The sequence below is a fragment of the Haliotis rubra genome, unplaced genomic scaffold (assembly GCF_003918875.1).
Source record: "Haliotis rubra isolate DU_JTF1 unplaced genomic scaffold, ASM391887v1 Scf47, whole genome shotgun sequence".
Lineage (NCBI taxonomy): Eukaryota > Metazoa > Mollusca > Gastropoda > Lepetellida > Haliotidae > Haliotis > Haliotis rubra.
The window spans coordinates 557960-585834 of NW_025767157.1; the positions used below are offsets into that span (position 1 = coordinate 557960).

The 27875-nt window shown below is 41.7% G+C and overlaps 1 protein-coding gene across 2 annotated transcripts; it reads right to left on the reverse strand.

Annotated features, from left to right (window-relative positions):
- Nucleotides 1–3993: 3993 nt before the first annotated feature.
- Nucleotides 3994–27875, reverse strand: LOC124290616 (neurogenic locus notch homolog protein 2-like). Of its 2 annotated transcripts, XM_046727383.1 has the most exons (10): nt 27725–27875; nt 14975–15179; nt 14686–14819; nt 13841–13954; nt 13646–13750; nt 12652–12756; nt 12040–12393; nt 9518–9550; nt 8781–9025; nt 6441–6512 (listed from the first exon to the last, which is right to left on the reverse strand). In XM_046727383.1, the coding sequence occupies exons 3-9, from the start codon at nt 14753–14755 to the stop codon at nt 8940–8942; spliced, it is 867 nt and encodes a 288-aa protein (XP_046583339.1). In that variant the 5' UTR covers nt 14756–14819; nt 14975–15179; nt 27725–27875; the 3' UTR covers nt 6441–6512; nt 8781–8939. The 2 variants fall into 2 exon arrangements, with proteins under 2 accessions (XP_046583340.1, XP_046583339.1); XM_046727384.1 differs by lacking the exons at nt 12652–12756; nt 13646–13750; nt 13841–13954; ... (1 more) ...; nt 14975–15179; nt 27725–27875 and adding an exon at nt 3994–5954 and having other exon boundaries at nt 6276–6512; nt 12040–12222.

The following is a 27875-nucleotide window of genomic DNA, read 5'->3' on the forward strand; positions in this document are numbered from 1 at the left end:
AGACTGATGAAAAAAACCCGGCTAGTGTCCTCAGCGTGTGCTATGTACAGTCCGCGTCCGTGAAATGTTGTCGCATAAATGACATCCTCATTAACGATATATCATGATATTGAATATATTTACGCCTTCCAGTGCTACGAGGATGCATGTACCAGGATACAGGACATTGTGCTTTTTGTGTATATCCGTGCGGCGGGATAGCCGAGTGGTTAAAGCCTTCGTTCGTCGAACCAAAGGCCTAAGTTCTATTCCGAGCATGGACGAAGTTGTGACGTCCATTTTTGGTGATAGTGCCAAAAGGCTAAAAGTTACGTAAACCATTACTCATTCACTCACTCAATGCCCATACTCACTCACTCTATGGAAATCATGACGTCAGAGGGAACCATTCCTGGACGCCCAGCTGCGTATTGGTTGATAGAGTCTGCGATCTTGCCAGTTGCTGGACATACAAGCGTCAAACATGGCACTGGACAAGGGAACCTTGACCCCTGCCCCCGGTACAGACACAAATGCAGAAATATAATCTTACAATCCTCAAGCAGTCTACTCTCATCCTCAGTTCTGTCAGCCTATTCGTCCTATTTTCAGCTGTGAAATTAAGAGACTTGTCGTTTCCTTGTGGTTTAAAGTGGTTTCTAATATAATCAAATACGATAATTCATGTTGGGGATTTAACGATCTGCCATGTCTTACTGATGCATCATATGTCAAATGTCATATGTGGCAGTTCCGGGTAAGAAATGTACCCACCATCCTGCCCCTGTCGTTTAAGCAGACTTTGTTACCCGTGAAGATCCGGGTTAGAATTGATCTTCAGTAACCCATGCTTGTCGTAGAAGGCGACTAACGGGATCGGGTGGTCAGGCTCGCTGGCTTGGTTGACACATGTCATCGGTTCCCAATTGCGCAGATTGATGCTCATACTGTTGATCACTGGATTGTCTGGTCCAGACTCGATTATTTACAGACCGCTGTCATATAGCTGGAATATTGCTGAGTGTGGCGTAAAACTAAACTCACTCACTCACTCAGCAGACTTTGTTGATCGGATGGATGGGCTCGTGATGGTCAGACGATGGGGTAGTAGCTCACAATATCAATCACAATCTGGTCCTGATCCACGTGAGCGGTCTCATTGCTGAAATATACCTGTGTCAAGCGTTATACAGACAAAACAAACAGGAAGACAAGCAGTGATAACAGTAGGCAGTTGCAAGCACTGTCTACATTCCGTTCTCCAGATAACGGTATGTGGACTATTTTAGGAAACATTTTGACCTGATTAGTTCACAAAGCCTGCACTGACATTTTAAAGTCCCGGTGTCCGATGCCTTGTTTGCTGTTCCGTCCGGCACATGGCCATGATAACAATAATAAGTGTGTGAGTTTAGTTTTACGCCGCTTATCACGGCGGGGGACACCAGAAATGGGCTGCACACATTGTACCCATAGGGGGAAGCCATCTCATCCTTCAGGGTACCCATTCTCTACTTGTTGAATAGTCTCCTTGCCTACGGAGGCACAACTTCTAGGACATAAACGATGTTCCAGAAAGTCGCAGGATTCAAGCTTTCCAAACACGGTTACCTATGTAATAATATTCTCCGCAAAGATTTGTAACGCGTACGCTTTGTACAGGAAAGTGAATGAGTGAGTGATTATGGTTTACATCAGCAATGATGCAGCTATTTACGGAGAGAAACGTCAACAGTCTTATCAGTAAACAAACACAATAAACGCCAAGCTAAACTTATTAAAAAAACAACAACAGTAAAATATATCATTCAAGGGTTCAACTACTGACTGTTTAAAAAAGGGCCACGGAACAACGATGTGAGGCAAGATGGCCACGTATTGCCATTTGCCCCACATACTGCCACTCGTGCACATCACCCCTCACCGTCACCTTCACCTTCCGTCCCCATCCCCTCCCAGAAAGAAACATCTAAATCAATAAATACCATTGAGAGTGTGTGTGACAGACAGAGGGGACACGGGTGGCCCAGTTTCTCAGAAGCCGCAGTTAGGGTACATCATTTTGACACACCAGAGTTCGAATCCCTGTTTCTAAATTTATCAGCAGGCTCATCACAGTGTTCTTCGGGATCGCCAAAGTGGTAAACGTCTGTTACCTGTGCAGCGTCGAGCTAAGCTCCCACGTGACGCGGACATGCAGTGATGCAACTCGAGCACATTTCAAAGCCGTTTAAACCAACTCACACACTTCAGTTTCCTTTCGTACAGCTTTGGAAGTATGAAAATCAGTTTCCGCCCGCCGTATATTAATTCAACACTTCAGACATCCCAAACACAGGTTGTCTGTGTCTTACTTGGAGTTTCACCCAATTAAGCTGGTAAGTCGTCATATAAACAGTGTGCGAAATAGCCATTGGTCCGCTAGCCCGTGGCTAGTAAAAACCCAGTCGGGCCAGTAAATCTCCAGTCACTGGCTAGCGAATTTTCTAGGGGTGATTTTGTAAATATATCACTCTCTCCGACCTGCTAAGTTATTAAACACTTTTAAATCATGAAGATTATGGCCTATATTATAGCAGCAATTTAATGGTGAAACCTGTGTCAGGCCGACAATATCTTATTCTCATCTAACTTTTGCTTAGTTTCTGCATTCAAATTTCGGGCCAGTGAATTATGTTGTGGGCTAGTAATTTTCAGGCGTAACTAGTCCGACTGGCTAGCAAAATTTGAAAAGTATTTCGCACACTGCATATAAATAACTAGAACACTGCAAAAGGTGACCTTAAACCTCGCACTCACAGTGATAGACAGATGCAGATAGACGCTTGACCTCCCAGGGTATTTTACAAGAGATGTGTAAACGTTCGTTTGTTTGAACACAAAGAAGGATGTCCTGGGATAATAAAATTTAATTCAATATCAACATTCATTCCACGATGCTGGTGACACACCAAGTGCGTGGCAACACATGTGATGACCAAATTTGTGGATGAACGTAATCGGAGAGTCGCGTGGAAGCGTTAGTAAAATACCCAGTCCGCCATGTGATCCTCTAGCAAAGTGGAGTTATCCCCCTTCCTTCAGCTGGCTCCGTTGCTTAGGGTAACACGAAACCAAATATTTTCTCATTTTCCCCTATAGTAACATTATATTTTAAAAGAAATTAACTAAGTGTTAATAGCTATTACATGCACATGTGCGCATGGTCCGGCCTTAAAGAAGCAACAAAATTATAACATAAACAACCCAGCCAACTCCTTTTCCGAAGACCCGTTGTGAAGATCCGGGTTAGAATATTGATCTTCTACTAGTAACCCATGCTTGTCGTTAGAGGCGACTAACGGGATCGGGTGGTCAGGCTCGCTGACTTGGTTCACACATGTCATCGGTTCCCAATTGCGCAGATCGCTGCTCATGCTGTTGATCACTGGATTGTCTGGTCCAGACTCGATTATTTACAGACCGCCGCCATACAGCTGGAATATTGCTGAGTGCGGCGTAAAAATAAACTCACTCACTCACTCACATTTAAAAAACACAAAAATCTTACACAGAATCACCCAACAACAGCTGTCGGGTGATTCAGTCTGCACTGAAGGCTGATTTGCTGTAGTGTAACCTTGAACACAGGTGTAATGGCTTCCATCTTCTCCCGTCCTTGTCTTCGTTATGCTGTCTGTATTTATGGAATCCCTGGTTAAAACAGGTCTCGTCAACAGCAAATAAACCGGGTAGTCAGGCCTATTGATTGTATGTCACCTTGCCCCGACAGTGTGGATCGCTGCTCATAATATTGATCACTGGATACTCAGTTCCAGCCTGGATTAAAGACATGGATATGTACCCCCCGATATGTAGCTAGAATACTGAGGCGTTAAACCACAGTCGGACAATATGTGGAACATATGATATCACAAGGTATTTGCGGCGTAAACCAGCATGCGCTCACTCGGAAAAACGACACATGACACAGTTTTTGATTTATACACGAAGGACTTTAAAAAGAAGCAACACTGGTTTTAATTGGTTTCCGGTTTTATTTCAGTTTATTTATCCTAATCCCAACAAACATTATCGCCAACAAACAACGGAATGTGTAATGTTAACATAAAATTTAAGGATTTCAAACTAACATGCATAGCTTCGTCAAGGGTTAATACAATATGTCTATAGAAAACAGTACCCAGTTCTAACGTTGTCCCGGCTCCGGACATGGCATATATGCTCAGAGGTTGTATTGAAGGACATTTAGGGACATTTACGTTGTATTAATAGTCCGGTTTATCGTTAACAGTTGGAATACGATCAAGGAAACCTTGAAGTACTTGAGTTGCATACAGATCACAGATAGCTCGTGAAATTTGCATTTCAATACATTCTGTTTCATCTCATTTGATACAGTGAAGAAAAATTGCACGTAAAAGCATAGCGATCTATTTGCAACACGTCTTATAAAACATTATTATAAAAATAGCCTGCTGTTCTACTTAGCCTCGTTGTCAAAGAGACGCAACGAAAATAATCTCGGATATACCATTGTAGGCAGTGATATACCTCTTATATCACGGAAATCCGAGCATTTGAAAGACATTTGTCATCAGAAAATGGTTGCATAAGAGCATAATTACTCCTCAAGTAAGAGAGTCCTGGTGCACCGAGACTAAAGGGACAGCACTCTTGGATGCCTCGTGTTTTTTCTCAAATCCTCCAAGCTGAACGTGATACTGCTGTAGGCGTGTTATAGGAATAGCGACAATAATACAAACTTAAAAAGCAGTATACGATATTTCTACATATCGATACATATAAAAATACGTACGCCACATCACGATTCGTGTCAAACATATTATGCCTGAAAGTCCTCCATGTGGCCCAGCCAACACGTTGATAACCAGTTTGTGTTCAACACGCACCTCTGGTTAGTTTAGACTCGTGATTTTGCAATCAGAATTACATTTTTTGGTTTCGTGATAAATATAATCATCATTAATTGTAAAACCTCGTGAATGTTATATTTAAATTCAGAATAAAACAAAACAAAAATAAATGCATGATTATGAGTATATGGTATCAAATCGAAAGGTGTAAAATTGCGATGCAGTGCTTCATAGGAGAATCTGAACAGATTCTTGTAATTCTGATCTAATGACGATAGATACAGGAAAGAACATCCGAAGTCATTAAGCAGTAATTGCACCAGGCTGACAAGGGCCTGTAAGTGGTGACCTACGAAACTTGAGATTTACAAGTCAAGTGGGTGGGAGGTGGGTGTGGTTGAAATTGAGACGGGGTTGGGAATTGGTATTGTCATGAAAAATGACAAAGCGAATGAGTAATATTTTTATTTACATTATTTAGGGGCCCTATAGCGATAAATTTATAGGTATTTGAGGGTCAAAGTAATATTTCATGAATGTGGTTTGGGTCGGGGGTCAAAGTTTGTTTTGGGATGGGCGTCAAAGACATGTTCCATGTATGTGGTGGAGTAGGGGAAGGGCGCGGCAGACATGAAGAAATGTTACATAATATCAGCAGAATATCATAAAGTCCGTCGGTGTACAAATAGAGACGGAAGTCAACTTTGGGGGTCAACCAGAGTTGCGCCACCTACATCCGGTAAGACGGGTTGTCGATGCCCAGTCTAACCTCCAGGTCACCGGTGTCCAGAGGGGTGTAATCTTCCTCTAGCATCGCTTTCTCTTTCTTCTCCGGGATGGCTTCGTTCGCGTACACTGGGGGCTTCTCCTTGTAGGCAGGGGGCATGGCCATTCCCCCTAGCGTGTAGATGGCGTTCTCGTAGGCTGGCGGTGGCGGGGCAGCAGCTGTGGGTTCAGGCTCCCGGTTACGTCGGCGACAACACAGCAAGATGACGATGACGATGACAACAAGGAGGAGGAGGAGTGCTATGCCACTTCCGATATACATGGCATGTTTTTCCCTGACGTCTCGGTCATGGTGTTGGTTGATGAGCGGGGCTGTATAAGAAAACGAAGAGGTGAGCGACTCGAGAAATTAATCATATCGGGATGTATATGACAAATACGGACTGGCAAACCAGTGTTTACATGCACCAAATCACCGAAGCGCAAAGAATCATACAGTCAGCTCGCTCAATTTGACCATCAGATTACTATTTTAATCTTGGATCCGAGATGGCTACGGAATAGGATCCGGATCTGGAATCCTGATTGAAACATGACAATATGATTATGTATTTAGTAGACGTACAAACTGGAAATACACACCTTCATGATGTAGTGGGATGGGTAGACATGACAGAAAATTGTGTTTCTTACCGGTTTCAGTGACCTTGACAAAGAAGTGGCAACGGGCGATGTTCCCTTCGTAGTCTTCGGAGACAAAGACAATAGGGTGCTCTCCCTTCTTGAAGACGTCTCCGGACTTATGGCGGGAGGTTGGTGGACGGACCAGGCCGACGTTGTCCACAGCTTTGGGCATTACCCACGTGGCTTGTCCCTCCTCGGTGAGGAACACGTCCGTCGGGCAGTAGGTAAAGTTGGGCGCGTGTACGTCTGGGAAAACAACATGACATCGTCATGACATAGGCTAAATTGATCGCGGAAATATTGCAATCTTAAGGTACAAACCAGATACATCACCATCGAATAACCATTTTTGTCCTATTTGTTTAACCACCATTAAAACGGGTGTATATGTTACAGAGAGATTGTGAAATCAGTCATTTCGTGAAATGACTAAGAGGATCAGCCATTTCGCTATTGGAATTATAAATAGGTTTGGACGTTTCCATCAAATTTGATGTAAATGTGCTTGATAACGATTGCCAATGTTCGTGATGCACGAAACAGATCGCCAAAACGCATTTTGTGGCCCGACTCTCAGAAACACGAAACACATGTCTTAGTCGGATAGATGGGAAAGATCGTGCGAAAAATCAGTATAAATGGCCTGTCCAACACTGCAATATCACTGCACATAAAGTCACATAGAGAGAATGTCAAGGTTAACCCAGGAAGAAAGAGAACGAGTAGTAGGGATAGTTGAATAGCTGAACCTCTTAGATATTTCACGAAATGACTGAATCTTTTAGTCATTTCACAATCTGACTGTAACATATATACTGAGTCAAACTTCACATTCTTTCTTCAGGGCACTATAAAAGAAGGAGAGGTGGTAAGATGGTTAAATTGTTATTATTTCATTGCTGAGATCTGTGTGATGTACTCGATACACTGACAGTGCCATAATCAGTTCCATTAGGCTACACCGCCGTTCCAAAACATGGGTATACAGAATGTCAAGTCACAAGAATAAAAATGCGAAATTTCTCAGTTCAATATCGTGTATGGCCGCCCCGCGCATTCACCACTGCCAAACACCGTCTCCTCATCGACTGCCTGATGCTTGTGAACACGTGGTTGGGGATTCTGCGCCATTGCTCTTGCAAGGCATCGCTAAGTTCCTGCAAATTCTGAGGTTGGTTCCTAAGACCACGAAGCCTTCTCTCAAGTGCATCCCAAACGTGCTCTATTGGATTAAGGTCAGGGGACCTCGATGGCCAGTCCATGACGTTGATTCCAGCGTTTTGAAGGAAATTTCGTGTCAACATCGCGGTATGCCGCCGAGCATATCATGCTGGAACTGTAGACCTGGGCCATGAGCCGCCATGAAAGGAACGAGTTCAGGGGTGAGCACCTGGTCGCGGTAAGCAGCAGCTGTGAGGTTTCCACGGATGACCAGAAGACGGGAACGGTTGTTCCCACAGAAAGCACCCCACACCATGCAACTTCCGCCCCCGAATCTGTCGACTTCCTGTACACAACATTGGGCATACCGTTCACGACGTCGTCTCCAGACTCTATGCCTGCCGTCCGCGAATCTGAGGGTAAACCTGGATTCATCGCTAAAGAGGACTCGATTCCAGTCTCTCTGGCCACAGCAGACGTTGACGTTGATGAAACGGCGTCAATATTGGCCCACGATATGGACGTCAAGAATGGAGATTGGCAGCCCGCTACCGATTTCGAATGGTCTGTGAGGACAGTCGACCTCTAAACATCTCAGCCCTGGTTCGTGTAGCCGGCAGAAATCTGTCACGTAGGTGACGTAGGACGATTTGACGGTCTTCTGCTCGTGACGTCACACGTGGACGACCCGACCTTTGGCGATCAGAAGTGGTGCCAGTTTGTTGTAGACGACCTCGCAAGTCATACACAGTACGACGGCTGCATCCCATTGCTATTGCGACGTCAATAACTGATCTTCCCGCTTGCAACATGACAACGGCACGTTCACGTTGCACATTTGACAATCGTGGCATTTCAAGTACCGTTAGAACTGTGGTTTAAAAGTGTTTTTTCAATTCTTGAGGCCAATGCAAACACGTGCATATGGAGAAAACTTCGATGCGAAGATCACGTGATCGACTGCACGTGCAAAACCTGATTTGGCACTAACGTCATTTGCACGACGAATGGATGGGTTTGAGTGGGTTTTGCTAACGTTTTTCTAGAGTCGAAAGATAGGGATCCCATTTCGGATACATAGATGTATCATCAGAGAAAAATTATTCATTATTTTTCAAATTACATTTTGTGAAGTTTCTTTTTTTGACTCAGTATACATTGTTAAACGGGAGTTCAGTGTCCCCTTATATTTAAAAAGATTAACAGGTAGTATTCATGAAAACTCGTTTCAACATTCTTGGAAACAGTTTCCAGAAATGTTGTTGTGGTGATCATACTAGAATTGATTATTTACAGACCGCCGCCATAAAGCTGGAACGTGGCTGTGTGTGACGTTAAACAAACAAACCTTACCTCTGATCCTGACATGGAACTCGCACCGGGCGTAGTTCCCTCTGTAGTCCCGGGACGACGTTGCGATGACGGTGTCGAAGTTCTGCTCTCCAATGCCGGCTACGAACCGTGTCTTGGACATTCGGACCTCGAGGGCAACGCCCTTGTGATCACGTGCGGTTAGTTCCTGGGGCAGACGCGCCTGTTCTTGTCTTGAGCGACATCGACGATGACGAGCAGCTTAGGGCAGTTTAAGAACGTGGGCTCTGTGAAACAGACAAATTTATGCAGTTCTCTAAAAATAACGTAGTCTAAGATTTCTCGGAAAAGAAACAATTTCGGTGGAAATGCATGACGACCTAACATTTATAATAAGTTGTGAAAAAATGTTCAGCATCTCTAAATTCAACTTGACTTGACATTCGAAAAGAATTAACTGACTCAGAAACTACAAATGTCAAATCTGATACATACTGTTGAGATAAATTCGAAATAATTCACTACAAAAAGTACTTTAGCCAGATGTTTTAAGTCTTACAGTTATTTGGCGCTTAGCATTGTTTTAATCATTCAAATGTTATTGGATGAAATAAAGAAATTAACATTCATGCCAATTAAAGGCGTAGAAATGCCGAGCGTCAGCCAGGGAAACATTAAGCACCATCTTTTAGGTACAATCAAACCACTGACTTGCCAAACACATCTCGCTCTATCCACAAAAAAAAACACTGAAAGGTTCTTTCACAGATATTACTTACCCTTATACAAGTCTGGCTTCACTGGTGCTGGATCTGTGAAACAACAAATCGTGTAAATTAAATACGAGTAAAACAGAATTGTGGTGAAAATGTTTACAAGCTTGAATATGATTAGGTGAAGTTAAAGGAGAGCGTAATACTAGTTATTGGATACAATCTGTTAGTGGGGCTGTACGGAAACACTGGTGTTAAAGGTGGTTATAATGTCTAACATATTTCAATCTACATTATCTATGTAAGTATTACAATACAAAACAACACCCAAACCCACTGTGACAACTAGACACGGATTAGACACATGGGCAGCGACACAACATGCAAGTGAAGGCATGAGTGAGGTGAGGTGAAATTGGGTTTTTCGGGCGTACTTGAGAATATTTCGCTCATTTGACGACGTGCATGCGTGTGTATGTGTATGTGCGGCTGCTTGTACTAGCCCAGACTGAAGCTGGTTTTATAGTGCTACCCCACTGAGATACCATGCCGCAGTGAAGCATGAATACCCTACTCAGACACAGTATACTGACTCCGAGCCGACCAGTCCTTGTTGTACCCATTAATGCCGAGCGCCAGACAGGGACCAACAAGTACCATATTTTAACGTCTTTTGGTATGACGCGGTCGGGGATCGAACCCGCGACCTTCCGCTCTCCGGGCGGACACTCTAACCACTACACCACGGAGGCGGTCGAAGGCATGAGTACTTCAATACGACCTCGAATACATGCACGTTTGTACAGATACTACAGATCCACGTAAACACACGAATATAGATCGGTTCCACGTACACATGCACTTATGTTATACCATTGTAGTAGCAGCGTTGCTACAGACACGTGCACGTGTTTAAGCGTTAGAACTAGACAGGTGCACGTCCGATGCCTACACAAACACGTATACACCTCCGCCACTACAGACACGTTCATGTGTACAGCCCGTATTAGAAAAGTACACGTGTAGATCTTAATGCCAACCGCCGTCGAATACACATGCAAGTGTACATCGCTGTGAAAAATACATGCACGTGTGTATCGCTGTGACATATACATGCAGGTTGCACCAACGTCAAATATAGATGTACGTGAGCATTAGTTGACAGATACAACGAGAAAATAAAAGATATATCGGAGGGCCTTTACCACAAACATCAAATGGTCAACATAATTGATCAAACATATTAATGGCTATTCAGCTGGAAGGCATCGTCTTACGTTTTTTCGTCAACGTCATGACACACACGAGCGACATGGCATTACACACACACACACGTCAGTGGCAACATCAATTCCATGGACATGCACAGGGAAGACGCTACAGAAGCGACACAGTGATCCCACTACATCGACAAACAACGGTGTTGTTACCGGTGAAGAAGGTATGGTCCTCGGTAGTTGAGGACGTCGTGTACACCGTCGTTATTAGCGACGTTGTTACATTGGGCGCTTTAGTGGAGAAATATTGAAGGGAGTTATTGGACTGGTATGATTGTTGGTTCATGTGATTGTCTGGATTGTCTAATATGTCTACGTTCAAGAATCTGAAAACATGAAACTTCAACAAAGAATACATTGTTTCAAGATGTTTTTGCTTATCTTTTTTTACAAAAACAACGATTTTGAATAATAAAAATATGTGCTTTTGCAACTGCGATTGAAAAAGTTTGGTCTCCATAGGCTCCACCCAGACTATCAAACGTCCTTTCCTATGGTGACCAGTTCAAACCATGACTCGTCAAGGCATACATAACTCCGGGTACAAATTATATAGCTATTAGTAGGTTAATGTTGTTAAGGTTCAAGGAAACAATATTCTATCTAGTCTACTCAAAAGAACACTAGATTCATTCAAATTACCAGAAATAATCCTGGCATAGCGGATTATCGTTACTTGTATGAAAGATTCGAGTGTTCTTTAAGTTCGTTTGTGTAGTTTATATCACGGTGGCCTATATATAGATATACCTGAATCGGGAAAACCCGTGACTGATAGCATGAGCATCGAGCCACGCATTCATGGTGCGATGATGTATAATCATGTAAATCACGGACACGAAATCCGCGTAAAAGACAAAAAGGGGTAGCCCGGTGAGTAAAGCGTGGCACGCCAAGTCAAAGATTCGGGTTCGATTCCCCACATTGGTACAATGTGTGAAGTCTGTTCTGGATGCCCGGTTATGATACTGCTGGCAGTTTGATAAAAGTGTGGTAACACTCACTCACTCACTCACCCACCTACTCGCTCACGACCAACATGTGGCATTAGGGGCGAATTCTGTACAAAACAACCTTAGCGCTAAGACTTTGTTAAGTTTATGTTAAGATATGAGGGTCACGGTCACCTTAGCGCTAAGACTTTCTAAGTTTATGTTAAGATATGGGGGTCACGGTCACCTTAGAACTACAAAGTACAATCGCCTTGTACAACGCTACCCTGGAATCTTCATACGCACATTTCATATGATCTATCCACACAATGCTATCTCAGTTCACTTGACTAAGATGTACGATCGAATACTTCCGTACCTGCGCAGTACTCGCAACATTTGGTTTCATCCTGTCTGATTTCTTGGCAGTTCTCTACGGGGGGACAACTCTGTCGCTGGCACTTGGCGCCACCATAAGGCTTACTGGGGTCAGGGGTCATGCATGTGCAAACGTCACAAGCCGTGGGGTAGAAAATGTCGCCGATTTTGTAGTTGTGTCCTAGATAGGGACAGGTGTAGTTGGCAGGATGGGCACACAACCGGCCACATCCGTTACTGCAACACTTCTGCTTCAACGGACATTCTGAGTCTACTTCACATGACACTGCGCATGTGCCGACGGAAGTTGGGGTCAAGGGCGGACAATCGCCTTCCTTCTCCGGCTCGGGAACACCTGTGGATTAAATGTCTGTTATTTACAGTGAAAACATGACACGCGGGCTCCCCTACTTAATGAGAGAGCCAAAAGGTAAACAACATACTTATATACCCATATATAATGGTTATCTACCCCTTCAATTTTATTAATAGGCTGGGGGTGACAACCGTTTTGGGCAGGAGTATATCCTTAGAAATAACGTATATATTTATACTTGATTAACCCAAAAAAGAAAAATGTGTTTCTGAAATAAGATTGAACCTAATTACTTACGTCGATCACAATTCCTTCCCGTGTAACCATGGATACAGGAGCATCTGGCCTCCCCGTCCTCAGCCACACAATTTCCGTAACTTCCGCAGCCATTTTCACAGACAGCTGGAGACATAAAGGTGAGTGAGTAAATGTTGTTTTATGCCGCAGGTCCTTATGTTACGCTTTTATCGCTGCGCGTTTAGATAGGTCACGTTTTGGGGGTTTGGGGTGTTTTTAAAATTATTTCCAAACAGAGAATGGGCTCCAAATACACATATACAATTTCAAGGCTGCAAACAAGTGGTTGATGTCATTAGCAATGACATACAGTGTCTGGATATTATCAGGTCACATCAGCCAGGTGACAAAATGTAACCACCTATTTTTTACAGAAACAATGCAGTGTGTGCTTCCCTGTGTTCCTCTCCAGTATCTCCACTATGTGTTCCCGTGAAATGTCTGTATCACTGACCTTTTTGACCCCGTGAAAATCCGGATTAAATTCGACTAACGAGATCAGAGGGTCAGGTGACTCACTTAATGCACGTCATCGTGTTCCATGGCGAGATCGAAGCTTACGAGGCGTGCACAAGTCTATATGGAACAGTCGATCAGTTTAAATCCTAGTTAATATAATGAAACAAGGTGTCCCTTAGTCTCACAGCCCCTGAACCTCATTATTTTCTCTTTTTTTTTGCCTAACCCTCCCTGCAATGCTAAAGCCCTAAATGAAGTCCAGATATCCTCAGGTTCTGAATCGCCCATCTCACTGGGGCTCCTTTTCAATTTAAAAGGAATTGTTTATATCTATCAAAATCGTAAACAGTCAGAAACTAAGCGTTAGTTTAGGTCTCCGAATGTAAGACTGACGTGCTTAGACTGTCGTCTTTATCGAGACTGGCATATTATATGGCGAGGTTAACTAGACATGCTCAGCATTGGAGCAAGGCCAGAAGCAATGAGCGTATTTTGTACAATTCTTTAGATGTTGTGATGAGGGGTTAATACTCACGGTTCTCGCATCGGGTTCCGTTGAAGTGTTCTGAACACACGCAGCGTGGACGTCCTCCAACGACGTCACACATACCGTCGTTCATACACTCCAGATCACATTTAACTGGAGAAGAAACAAAGACACATCACACATCAGTGAGACAAATTGTTTGATTCATTATTATTTTTTCGGAGAGTCGAGAGAGGATCTCACCTTCTTCACATCTTGTGCCGGTGTACATGGAGGGGCATTCACATTTTGGGCCTGAGTCGTCCTCTACGGCCGTGCCTCCGTTCATACACTCGATAGCGGGCTTAGGATCGACACCTGCAACAGCAACGTCGTCAACGTCAGTATCAGAGCTGGTATCAATATTGATATGAATATCAACTACGTATCACCATCACCATGAACTTGAACATGGACACCGACATCAACATCCACATGGACACCGACATGAACATTGACATCAACAATGACATCGTCATGAACATCGACATCAACAATGACATCGTCATGAACATCGACATCAACAATGACATCGTCATGATCATCGACATCAACAATGACATCGTCATGAACATCAGCATAAAAAATGACACCGACATGAACATTGACATCAACAATGAAATCGTCATGAACATCGACATCAACAATGAGACGGACATGAACATCGCAGTCAGCCATGACACCGACATGAACATTGACATCAACCAAGACACCGACATGAACATCGACATCAACCAAGACACCGACATGAACATCGACATCAACCAAGACACCGACATGAACATCGACATCAACAATGACACCGACATGAACATCGACATCAACAATGACACCGACATCAACATCAACATCAATCATGACACTGACATCGACATCAATATCGACATCATCGACAGCGATAGTGCGCTGCTGCATTTGTCGAAATTCAGGGATCTGTACAAGCATATTCCTTTAACAGGATGACTTAAAGCTTCGTTGTTTGCTTAGAAACCAATACAGCGTATTTCTAGTGATGTTTAACAAGTCAAGAAAAATATTTTTCAACTCACGGATGGAGCAGGTTCTCAATTCCTCGTCAAACTTCCATCCAGGACAACAGGCGATGTAGCAGCGGTACATAATACAGGTGTACGTCACCGTCTTCTCACACCACTTCACGTTAGAGTACCGACGTCGGTAGCGACTGCAACATCAGATACGGAGACATTATCTCAAAACATATCACCTACCTGTTTTCATCTTGATTTTAGATTTCAGGTAATAAGTAGAATTTATATAATCCAGCTTTTAGCTGTGACTAGCTGACTTTGGTTGTTTAGAAAACCGACACACACTTACAATCTCCAGTAGTTGAAATAGAAGTCCGCCGAACGCCGTTTCCTTGTCAACGCACCATCCTCGTGGTCGGGGTCCTCCTCCGACGACTCCTGACTCTCCTCCGACGACTCCTGGTCAGGGCATGGGGTAGTACACTGTACGGGTGCAGTTGTCGACCTTGGTCTCTGTGTACTTACATCGATGGTCAGGACCGTGGCGGCGCCCTCTGTAGGAAGAATAGGTGAGTGGGTTTACTTTTACGCCTCTGATAGCAATTATTCCAGCAGTATTACGGCGTAGGACACCAGAAATGGGCTTGACACATTGTACCCATGTCCGGAATAGAACCCGGGTCTTCGGTGTGACGAGCGAACTCTTTAATGGAGGTCTGCATTACATTCTCATTGTCTAAATTTCTTCACTTTTAAGATATTCTTTGGGGTCTTTTAATTGTACTTTAAAATGCAATTTAACCAAATTTATTTGAATCTTCATTTCAGAGACTAAATATTATTTGAGGACCCCATTTGGATACAGATTTAGAACTGGCCCCCAGCAGCAGGTGGTGGGCGAACATGGCGACCAAATGAATTAGACGGTTAGTCTCGGTGACGTGGTTATCTTACACCTGCGGCGGATTGGTGCTCACAATATCGATTACTGGATTGTCTGGTTTAGAGTTGATTATTTACAGCCAGTCATGATATCGTTGAACTATTGCTGAGTGAGGCGTTAATAAACAAACAACAAAATGTGTAAAACTCATTACGTTGTGTGGCAAGCCAGCTGCGGCGTAAAACTACATTCACTCACATCGAAGACAGGCGACACAGTTCTTGCTTAATAAGTACGGCAATAAACCGCGCGCACGCACGCACACACACACACACACACAAACATATCAAACACACACAATGTTATATATGGTTACCCGGGGAAGCATAACTGACCAGCGTCTCAACGTGACGTGTACAACTATTTGCTGTCCAAGAAATATCAGCTGGACACTATCCCAGACAGATCACATAATAACAGCCCTAACATATATCCCACTCGTCCCAAGACCGAACTTTCTAAAAATATGCCGAAAACAAGTTTTCTTATCTAGCATCCTTGCAAGCGCTGAGACACCTTCTTGCAAATTTACTGAAGCATTTTGTGATTGAGTATTTGCGATTTGTAACATGTCATTTATGTCAAAATATATTACAAAATGTAGATAGGGAAGATCTGTTCGCATGGTTCACCCGTGGCACAATTTGATTTCAATTCGGACGGCTGTTGAAGGCAATAACTATGCCACTCATTACAAAGCCGTATATGTTTGGCTTCTATATACTCTAGCAGAGCCCACTGATAAAGACGTATACCAAAACGGCTTGGATCAATCACACACTATTCACGTGTACATAGCTGGTGACATATATCCCGTCTAGGCTGCCACTTGGCTGGGGTCGTTCTTGAATAGCTATGCACAGGTGATGAGACAGGTGCTTTGTCTGTCACGCCTTTCAAGCTGACGGATCACGTGCAACAGCACAATTTCAGCGACGAATATACGTGACAAGGCAACAAAGACCCTGACGCTGAATATAACCTGACACATTTAAAACAGAATCATTTCCTTTCATCGTTTAGGACACTTGTTGCATTTTTACATTCGAATACTTGACATGTTCGATTCTGAAACGACAAAGTATACCATTGTACTTAACTTGTACGACAAAAGAGTGTTAAGCATTATATGATTACGTTTTGTTAACACTGGTTACTCCTGTATGTGGTTTTCTCTCCTTTCATACTGAAGGGGAAGATCACAGGAACGTAGCAGACGATGTTGTCACCATTATGCAACGACGTTTTCAACACGAGACGTCGTAACTACAAACGTGTGACGAGTGAACGCTTTATCCACTAGGCTACCCCACCGCCCCTGCTATTGTAAATCTACTGCGTGTCACCACATGATATCCATATGTACGTCTTGGTTGTTATCACGTTTAGATTGATAATGGTGTACAGATCTTCCTCGAAACGTCGCTCCTTGCAACAAACAAGATTGATTGATTGAGTTTAGTTTTACGCAAAACTCAGCAATATTCCAGCTATATGGCGGCGGTCTGTAAATAATCGAGTCTGGACCAGACAATCCGGTGATCGACAGCATGAGCATCGATCTACACAACTGGTATACGATGACATGTGTCAACCAAGTCAGCGAACCTGACATCCCGATCCCGTTAGTCGCCTCTTACGACAAGCATGGGCTACTGAAGATCAATTCTAACCCGGATCTTCACGGGTCGCAACAAGCAAGAGATGCCCATAAACGTGTATGCTTGAGGAAGTTGTTTCGGCAAATATCTGATGCATGTATGTAAACTATATAAGTTTTACGTAAATAAATATATTCCGATATGATTCTCTTACAGTCTAAGTGTCTTTTCAGTACTTTGTGAGACCTCCTTGCCCTGCAATGCACGAGTGAATGCGCCTAGGTACACTACCGTTCAAAGTTTGTAGGAAATCGTCTCACAGCGTATCCAAATATTCGACCACTTCTTTCTTCATATCCTCAATATTTCTAAATCTTCTTCGGTTTATTTTGTCCTTCATTTATCAGTATCAGAAAACAAAAATTTTCTCAATAATTTCTGGAAATACTGCATATAGGTACAAATGTACCTGTCACGTGTGTCACGTTCGCCTTCCTGTACAATTAAAGCGTTTATATAAACACGAACTGGCATGTTTCCATCAGATTATCCATAAAGCCTTTGTTACGTATCAAGCTATGATGTACATTGTATATGTACTTAAGTTCAATGAAGCGTAACTTACATCCTGCATACACAAGTCAACCGTAACATACATCCAGGGTAATCACAGACGGGGGTTTAGCCAACCAAGCTATCAGGGTTGTAACTTGTGACACCGTGTTTGTTTGTTGTAAGGTTGGAAAACAACAATGTCCCTTTCAGGATTCCATAGATCAGCACCACTTTACACCTACATACTGCTTACTATTGAATCCTAGAAGTGATATTGTTGCGTTGTCGCATTATCGCGTTGTCGCCCTGACAAAAACAAGCAAAACTGGCCATATTAACAGAAGTGCGACAATGCGACAATGTCCCTTCTAGGACTCCATAGCTTAGTGTTTTGTAAAAGGCTTTTTTACGCCTCATGTAAATAAGCAGTATATACATACAGTACATTACATACACGCATACATACAGCAGGTTGGCTGCGTTTGGGCCCGGATCAGTCGACATTCATATGCAACGTCTCCATGGAATATATATATAAAAACAATTTCTACAGAAATCTATTTTACACGCTGTTTGAACAGCATACACAACAACCTTTCAGTCACATGAATTGGTCACGCCCTGTTTGTGTTGCTAAAATCCAGGCCTACTCAGAGCTACTCTATACATCTATCACGTATAGCATTCAGGGTATTGCAGTTAGGTCTCACGTTACGAGACTACAAGAATGTGTGTTGTATAAGACGGCCGGGTAGACATATCCCTAGCTGGTAAGTGCGTGATGTACATCTCAGGGATGTAGGGTGGTTGATGTGGAGGCCAGTAACACTACAACCTGAGAGCCATACAGATTGACGTCATTAATTTAGCACACAGAAACTGGTATATATAGATTGAAGAATTTAACAAACAAGGGTTGGGGTAGACTAAGATCTAGTCTCTGAATTGAACATATTTTACAGAAAAAAGGTTCCTAAATTATAATCATAAAATATAATGAAAAGGAGCCCAAAGACTTTCTTCATTTCCTGAAACTGTGAAAATCTAGACTTGCCACATTCTAGACTTGCATGGGCTTTCTCACATACATTTGTTTCAGGGTCTGTAAACAGACTTTGGCCAACATGGGGTTAATGATTAAGGGTTATAACATGAGGGAGCGGGTCTCTATCGCCTCAGATACTGGTTGAGGTCTTTAATATAAGAGGCTGAGGATTTTATCGTTAAAATGTGGGATTAATAGAAGTTTGACTAAAACATGTTAGAGGAACCTGAAGTTTCAGATCTTGGGATAACCAACTTCTCGTGCAGACATTGTGTTGGTAGCTATCGTGTCATCTTGAATACAATATTACCCATTGTCCTATTCCTATCCCTATTGCCCTATAGTCAGAGAGCGTTACAACCATTACAAAAAAACTCGTTTGTGTCGGTTAGACCAACCAATAGCGGAGGACGTACCAGGAAGTACCTTGTATATAACAACCCACCAATAAAGCTGTAATACCTGTTTAAATTGCGTGAAGGGCACCTGTGGGGCACCCGCTTTTAGTAACTAGTCAGGATTAGGTGTCTGTGGTTACCCTACGCTAAGCAGCGTGACACAGCAGCTTCAGTGTTCAGCCTTCATTTCCCTAAATAATGACACGAGGGTTTCCCATATCGACGTCCTCAGTGAAGCGGTGACCTCTGTGTATCATTGGAGCAGAAATAGTCATTATCAAGGCGACGATAGTCATTGAGAGCAGAAATAGTCATTATCATATCGTGACGAACGATGACTTGCAGCTACAGCAGCAACACGACAACGTGATAATCACGGATCGCTAGAATCGAAATGACATCATTTCTTGTAAATAACTCATCAATAATAACTTCTTTAATCATTAAGACAAAAAGGTGTGTTGAACAATTTGAAATCAGTGGCAAGACAAGCCCCGCCTTCACTCTGTTTTAAGCCAATCAGGAAACAGTAGTCTACTATGGGGTAGGGCTAATTATATTAATGCAACATAAACGCAAGATTATTTGATTAGTTATATAATTTCTTGCCACCATCAAACATGTATACTTTCTTAGCACCCTCGAAGATTTGGTCTTCAATAACCCATGCTTGTCGTAAGTGGCGATTAGGGAGTCGGGAGGTCAGGCTCACTGACTTGGGTGACACATGTTGTGTAGATCGATGCTCATGGTGTTGATCACTGGATTGTCTGGTCCAGACTCTATTATTTATACACCCTCGCCATATAACTGGAATATTGTATGTAATTTCTAAAGCACGACAGTATAGTCCTCTTTGGCAATTGCTGTTTGAAGGTGATTTCTCTTGGACGTTTACCAAACGTTTCATCTTCGGACATCGTAGGAGGGATGTAACATGCCTGGGTCAATTGGAGATCAGATGTGTAAGGTAAGTAATATCAAGAGTTTCAAAGAATATCAAAAGGACATTCTCCAGGCAAGTGTTGCGTAGAGTCACGTCACACACACTGCCGGGCAATCCACATGACAAAAACATTACTGAGTGAAGGCTAGAACATTAACGGATGCCATTTCAAGGGGACGCTACTCTTTTAGCATCTTCTGAATCAGGATGTGTATTGAATACTATTGATGAAACACTCCTGCAGCTGAACTATGTAAAACAACGTCATCAAGTAGGAAGACGACTTCCGATACGGATGTGTTTCTGCATATTGCATTTTACTCATCTAATCACAGCTGTGGCCTATGACGTAGCAGTAAGGTCATCACGATCTGACCTGTACAGGCAACAAACAATACGGAATGGCTGTTTGACCTACGCATCTCGTCACAATGGCTTGTATTTGTGACAGTAGTTATGTTGAACAAAAACATGAACTTCATTGTGAACAACAGATTTAAAGATTGATTACACTGGCGCCGAAGGACACAAAGCAGTTTCCATTCAATGTACGTTTCTTCTCCAGACTCAAAAGCTATGATATAGGGATTGAGCCAGTATGGTTTAAATGTTATCTCAGTAATGTCATGCGGACACCAAAATAATGGCATTGTACATTTGAAATTACAGTTTAACTGAGGGAGATGGGTTTTAGTGCTGTTATAAAGTGAGTGAGTGAGTTTAGTTTTACGCCGCACTCAGCAATATTCCAGGTATATGTCGGCGGTCTGTATAAATCGATTCTGGACCAGACAATCCAGTGATCAACGGCATGAGCATCGATCTGCGCAATTGGAAACCGATGACATGTGTCAAGCGAGCCTGACCACCCGATCCCGTTAGTCGCCTCTTACGACAAGCATGGGTTACTGAAGATCAATATTCTAACCCGGACCTTCACAGGTACAGTGCTGTTGGAAACCAATTGTCATATACATCTGTACATTCTAAAGTTGACCGTGGTTACAAAGAGAATAACTCATTTTCACAACAATTCCTGTTACCCAGACAGCTTCTCAGGAGCGCAGGCCACCTTTAACAACAAGCCTCATTGTTACACTGCCTTTATAAAAGAATACATTGAATTAAACCAGTCCGCATTCCAGAACGTGACTCTAGTGCCATGTTACTCGTGTTTCTTGTCAAGGTATGTATATCTCGAGTATCAATATCGCGGATCTGGACGGGATCTGGTTAGGTCGTGGCCTGACCGCCGTCATGAAAAGCCTTCTTATTACAAAACAGTCCACATCCGCTGACATTGTCGTGCTGCATTGTCGTACATATGTATTATAACTTCATAATACATTGAAATAAACAACTCCATTGAATTTCTGCATGAAACATACAATAGTGTGAGTGTGACTAATCTACGAAATCGGAAACATGAACCCCACAGAGTATTCATTTAGTTTAGAGGCACTGTATCACACCACACTTCTCGAAAAATAAATAATGCATTTCTCTAAATGTTACTAACTATCAGCCCTCAGGGAAGCTACCATATAATTTATTCTAAATAAAATTACGTATTTAGCTTGTGCACAATGAACGTACTACGTATTAGGTTACAATATTAAATCAAAAAGTTCGAATGAATTAATGCAGCGTTGCTCGAATGAATTAATGCAACGGTCGACTCTCGCGCCCTCTACCGGCCGAACATTATTTCAAGCAAACCTCATAGAGTTATGTCCCTTGGAGCGCTCTATACGAATATCCAACGCAGAACTTGCAATTAAAACCAGTTCGGCAAACACCCTCAACACCGCGTGCGACAGTTTTCGATGTACTGAGCAATTGTTTACATTCCATATATGGTAAGTGTTCTCTGTTTGGAAGCTTGTCGCCTCAAAGCTTCCATTATCGATTTCAGGGAAGTCGTAAGGGGTAATAAGTCTTTTATTGCATCACTAGGAAGCTTAAGTGAGTGCATATGTCCCAACATATATAATATAGGCCAAAATATTGTCCAAAATGTTTGACATTGTGCCTTTAACGTATAGGTATCCACTACCGATGTATGCATCCGAAAACACTTCGAACGTTTCCCAAAATTCATAACGGTGTTGTAACCTCTTACGATGTCCGAAGATGAAACGTTCGGTAAACGTTCAGGAAAAATCGTTGTTCATTCCTAGCCTCTGCACTTTTAAACAACAAGATATTTTTGTTAAAAAACCCGAAATAATTTTTAAATTACAATTCAGCACCGAGGCATTGATACCTGTGTTTACTTTAAAAAAAGTGAATAAAAAACCCTAAAAAAAACAATTCAGCATGCACTGAGAACTAAAAAAAACAAAACTGTCGGTTAAAAGAAAGTATACATCCATGTTTGACGGTGGATAAATAAGAAGCAAACCGAAAATGGTTATTCAGGTGTGATGTTTCTGATACGGGTATGACAATTTGAAGGCGTTTTGCAAGTTGACAGCGTTTGGGCGACTAATTTTAGGGTTGCGACGTCTTGTTAACATCTGTAATGGTTTGCTAAAATGCAATTTGCAGTTTTGCTTACCCTATACACTACAATGTAGGATGTTGGATCGGATGGGTTTCATCAAAGTGAATGGAATTTGTTTTGCTGATACGCTGTGATAATTTCATAAATGAGGCATTATTATATTTCCGGGGACAATAAAGTATTAAATTTTAAACAGAAGGTTACATAAAAATGCAACTGGAATATGTTATTTTAAAGATAGTGTGTTTCGTTTGCAAGAGTGTGTTGAAAGGAAGTAAGTCTACCATACACAGCACATGTGATCAGTTACATAAACCTAATCCAGATGAATTAGGATTAAGATTAACGTCCATGGTGTAAATTATTGAACTATGGTTTTATCCATTGACAATATCACCATGAACATACTTGCCGATTTCAAGTATAACATGAGCTGACGGAGCGACTATTTAATATAGACTTATTCTTAAAAAAGATCTGTACATATATACAGCCCCATATAATTTCAATAGATTTCAGGATAGGTAGTGGTTCCTTTATGTACAGTTTAACATCATTTGTTAGATTCTTTTACACATTCAAAATAACATTCATATACAGATACAGGTAGAAATGAAATGGAATTGGTTTGATTTCCTGTTCTAAGGAAATAGAGGTTTAAACCATACATCTCCCCATTCACAACAGATCAACAGGTCTTTCACGGAAATAAGTGAGTGAGTGAGTTTAGTTTTACGCCGCACTTAGCAATATTCCAGCGAGTCTGACCACCCGATCCCGTTACGGCATGGGTTACTGAAGATCAATTCAAACCCGGATCTTCACGGCCACGGATATAAGTGACTTGTGGTACGATATGAACTTGGTCACAAGAAAGTATGTCGATGTTGTATTTTAGGTAAATGAAAAATGCAAGAACTGTTGTAATATTTGACTAGGATATCACTGTGACATACTGAAACCTAGGATCCATGCTTACAATAAGCTTAGATATTTAAACCAAATTTTACCCCACATCATAGTTTTCTGTTGAATCCATGATTTGATCCTTAGCAAAGTGTGAATAGTATAATAAATCTGGCTCCGTATTTTGTGTATCTACATAGCTGATAATATTTGAGTGTAAACAGGGACATCAACTTGGTGGTGTAGTTGAGGATATGTAGCCTCAATAAGTTTCCATGTCTGCATTTCCCGAGTTAATTATTAAATAGAATTTGATATACATAGCTAGATATGAATGTCAGTTGAAAGCTAACCTCTGTCATTGATTTCCGTTGCCATAGTAATGGAGGTATGTACACGTGTAAACTGTTCTATTTATCATATAACAAGGTTGGACACAAGACTACCATTTGTCAGACTGTCGGACCGACATGTTTTGAAATAATGAACAATTGCTGACAAGTATCTTGGACATGTTGCTTTTTAGATTTAATAAATCTGCCCTTTTGCCTCAGATTTACAGCATTTCAAATATGGTAGAAGTCATGTGGTTGCAATTCATTTTCACCCTTGTCTCCATTGAACTAATTTGCTGTTTGCAAAAAATTACAACTCTTCTTATTTAATTTAAATATATATATATATAACATGATGACCACGACCGCCCCTGCCTCGAAACCACCGATCATTAATATAAAGAGGGAAACAGATGCTGAATATGCATGTACAATGCGAAGAACCCACAATTTGAACGTATTTCATTTTCAACCTGATTGGCATTCTTGATGTTCGTTAGTTAAAGAACCAATCAGCTTTATGGAGAACGGTTTCTTTATGTAGAGGTTGTAACAGTAATATAGAGGTTGTAACAGTAATATAGAGGTTGTAACAGTAATATAGAGGTTGTAACAGTAATATAGAGGTTGTAACAGTAATATAGAGGTTGTAACAGTAATATAGAGGTTGTAACAGTAATATAGAGGTTGTAACAGTAATATTCGTTTGTCTTCTTAATCGTGTTTATCTTGTCAACAAGCCTGACAGAGGTTCATATATAAGAGAATATATAATTTTAGACCCCGCACATACAGACAGCAATGCAAGTAAAAAATATCAACACCGCATTTATATCGGAAAATTTGTCCATAAGTTAAATTTAATCTTTTCTTGTAATAATCTAACAATTTATCGGCGAGCAGAACACTTTTATAATGATTGCCTACTACATATCTAACGTGGACTGTAGATCAAAGCGTATGTACGTCGATTTCAACAAAATTATAGAGTTAGCCGACATATGATGCTCGTTACATCTAGAATGACTCGATAACTTACGTATGTCCGTGTACCCGTGATTACAAAACTATTTTAGTTTCATTTCGAAATATGTTTTCATCAGAAACTTGAATCGAATCTCCTGGAACAGGATCTTCTCTCGTGATTACGCAATGTTATTATAAGATCCTGTTGTGGGTTAAAAAATCGATCTAGCATTGTAAGAGTAGGCTTTAAAAATACATTGTTTGTTGTTTAACGCCGCACTCAGCAATATTCCAGCTATATGGCGGCGGTCTGTAAATAATCGAGACTTGACCAGACAATCCAGTGATCAACATCATGAGCATCGATCTACGCAATTGGGAATCGATGACATGTCTCAACCAAGTCAGCGAGCCTGACCACCCGATCCCGTTAGTCGCTTCTTACGACAAGCATGGGTTGCTGAAGACCAATTCTAACCGGATCTTCAAGGGTCGTAAATACAAAAGATGAGTTGTCAGTTGTGTTCTTTTATGCCACAAACTCCACAGTGTATGTTTATCGCGGTGTGTATCCGTGCGTGTATGTTGTAAGTATGTATATATGTAATCAGCTGTTGTTGTGGTTCGCTCTGGTAGATAAAATCTGGGTCATCCGGTTGGCCGCTTGTTGGCGCGAGATCGGTGAGGCGTGACAAACACAACATATCTACCCGACATAAACCATTAAAGTCACGTTGTATCATCACGTGTGTGTTAAGTTAAAAAATACCCGGATTCGAGCACAACCAATCACAGCTGACTGCTAATTCGGCTTTCACGTGGTATCATATTACAGGGAAACATGACGTAACGTATGTGTTTGATAGATAGAAGTCTATTCATAGCTATAGCGCAATAGAAATATATTATAAAGTGTCTCAACACACGGGAAAAAAAGAACCAATAGAACATTCCAGTTTCCTAGCATCGTATAAATAACTGATAGATATTTCCGGACCAGGAAGATGATGAAACTTGATCTCGCAGATTTAAAGGAAACTTTTGAAAGCATAAAGCGTAGAATTTGAAAATTAGATTTAACCACAAAGTAATAAACGCCGTAAATACATTACTGGGCTGAAAATAGACTCCAAACACTGTGAACCTAGGCAGCAAAACGTTCCTTTGAAACCCGTATCGAATACGTCGCTATGGAATAACTCTTGTTTGTTTCAGTTTTAGCCAACATTTGGAACCCCTGTATACTTTCTTTTGCCCGTCAGTTTATGTTTTGTGTTCGATGGTTTTATGTGGCTTTGCATTTAATCCATAGTTTAGGGGCCTTTTTGATGACAATTGCAAAATTGGAAAACACTTGGTTATGGGACATTAATTATCAAAACGGGTACGAATGCAAAAGAAAAGTAAGATTTATGGATGTCAACTTCGTTATTGTGAATAACAGGACGTTTCGGAGTTTCGGAGACGTCGTGTTATTCACAATAACGAAGTTGGCATCCATAAATCTTGCTTTTTTATGCATTCCACTTCTGAATGCCCTTCAAAGATTTGTACGAATGTACTTTTATTTAATTTTATTTTTTACATTTCTGTGGGACTCATTAATAATATCCCAGGTCTGTGAGAGTCAGGATTCGTGGTTGCCGTGACGACGTCCTAGTTGGAAGGAACTTTGAGATCTGATGTGGCGTAGTGGATTAAAGTTTAATCATCTGTATTGATTGTGTAGGCATACGATAACAAAACGATGTATATGTTCTGGAATATGTAGTAAATACAAGGACAAGGATGCACTGTCGGATTCATTCAGTGATTTATATAATACAATGAAAAAATCCAGAGATGATAACATGGAACCATCTTCACTTTCATCCAGGTATAGATGTGTTTTATCAGTTAAGGTGGATTGAGAACAAGTGTTCGTTAACCAGAACAAGCGTTGATTGTTTCTATGAACCCAACATACTGTCCTCGTTCCCAACCCTTTCTTCCTTTCTATATGGTCTTGCCTCTACGACAACCCGTCTCTCTACATTCTCCGCCTCCGCCCCATCCGCATCAATTCTACATCCTACCCCCTTAATCCCATCTTCTCCCCGTCCGATCCCCCATCCTGTATTTTATTGGTTTACTTTCGTTGCGCTCTGACACTAGCTTTCTTACCCCAACAATGTCAGACGAAGCAATACAACGACAAAGAAGAGGAAACTGATATCCTGTTGTGTAAGCCAGCCTTGCCTTGGGGTGGATCATATACCCGGGAATTGTCATATACCCCATGTTGTTGCAGCATTACCACACACACAACATACTTAGACGTTTGTGTTCGGACTAAACATATGATTTGGTAGGAACTATATATCATAACTGCAAACACAGTTTTAATATTTTCTTGATACTGGTTGATGTGAGAGAGAAGCTGGGTCACAATGAATGGCGTTTCAGAGAAAATGATTCGATACAATGATCCTGAGACGACAGTGTTGATTGTTAAACCTGTGAGGTATTCACAACCAGGAGCACAGCTTCTACTTGGTGTCCGTGTAGTATAATCGACTTATATTGTGGTTTTGATATTTTTGTGAATGTGATCAATATCGATCAATATGACTATCAACACTTGCGCCATTCCATACAAATGAAAGCAGGGGATCTGGCACGTACATACCCAGATCAATAAATGTGTATTCATTCTTACTATAATGCGTAATTCGTTAAGATAACACTTCGGGGACCCTATTGTTCCGTTTTATTTCTGGAAATATCGAAAGAAATGTTTAGAGCGTTTAAACGACAAAATCTGTTCATTTCCCTGTCCAGAGATTTGACAGTTTAAACGTATACCTTGATGTAACTAAACGTATACCTTGATGTAACTAGAAAACAGGTGTAACTCACCCTTCAACAGACACGACCATAAGGAGGGCGACGACGACAACGACAGTCAAAGAAAGCGCCATAGTTCCCATGCGCTGGCCCACCATACTTTGTACAATGCTGCTCCGCTGGGTATGAGACCAGCTTCTACCTGGACAGGTATATACCTACC

Coding starts and splice junctions, on each gene's coding strand:
- LOC124290616 (XM_046727383.1), bottom strand. CDS start 14,755: ATGTACCGCTGCTACATCGCCTGTTGTCCTGGATGGAAGTTTGACGAG. Junction 13,751..13,840: donor CGGCACAAGATGTGAAGAAG/GTGAGATCCTCT, acceptor TTTCTTCTCCAG/TTAAATGTGATCTGGAGTGT. Junction 12,757..13,645: donor CGGAACCCGATGCGAGAACC/GTGAGTATTAAC, acceptor TTATGTCTCCAG/CTGTCTGTGAAAATGGCTGC.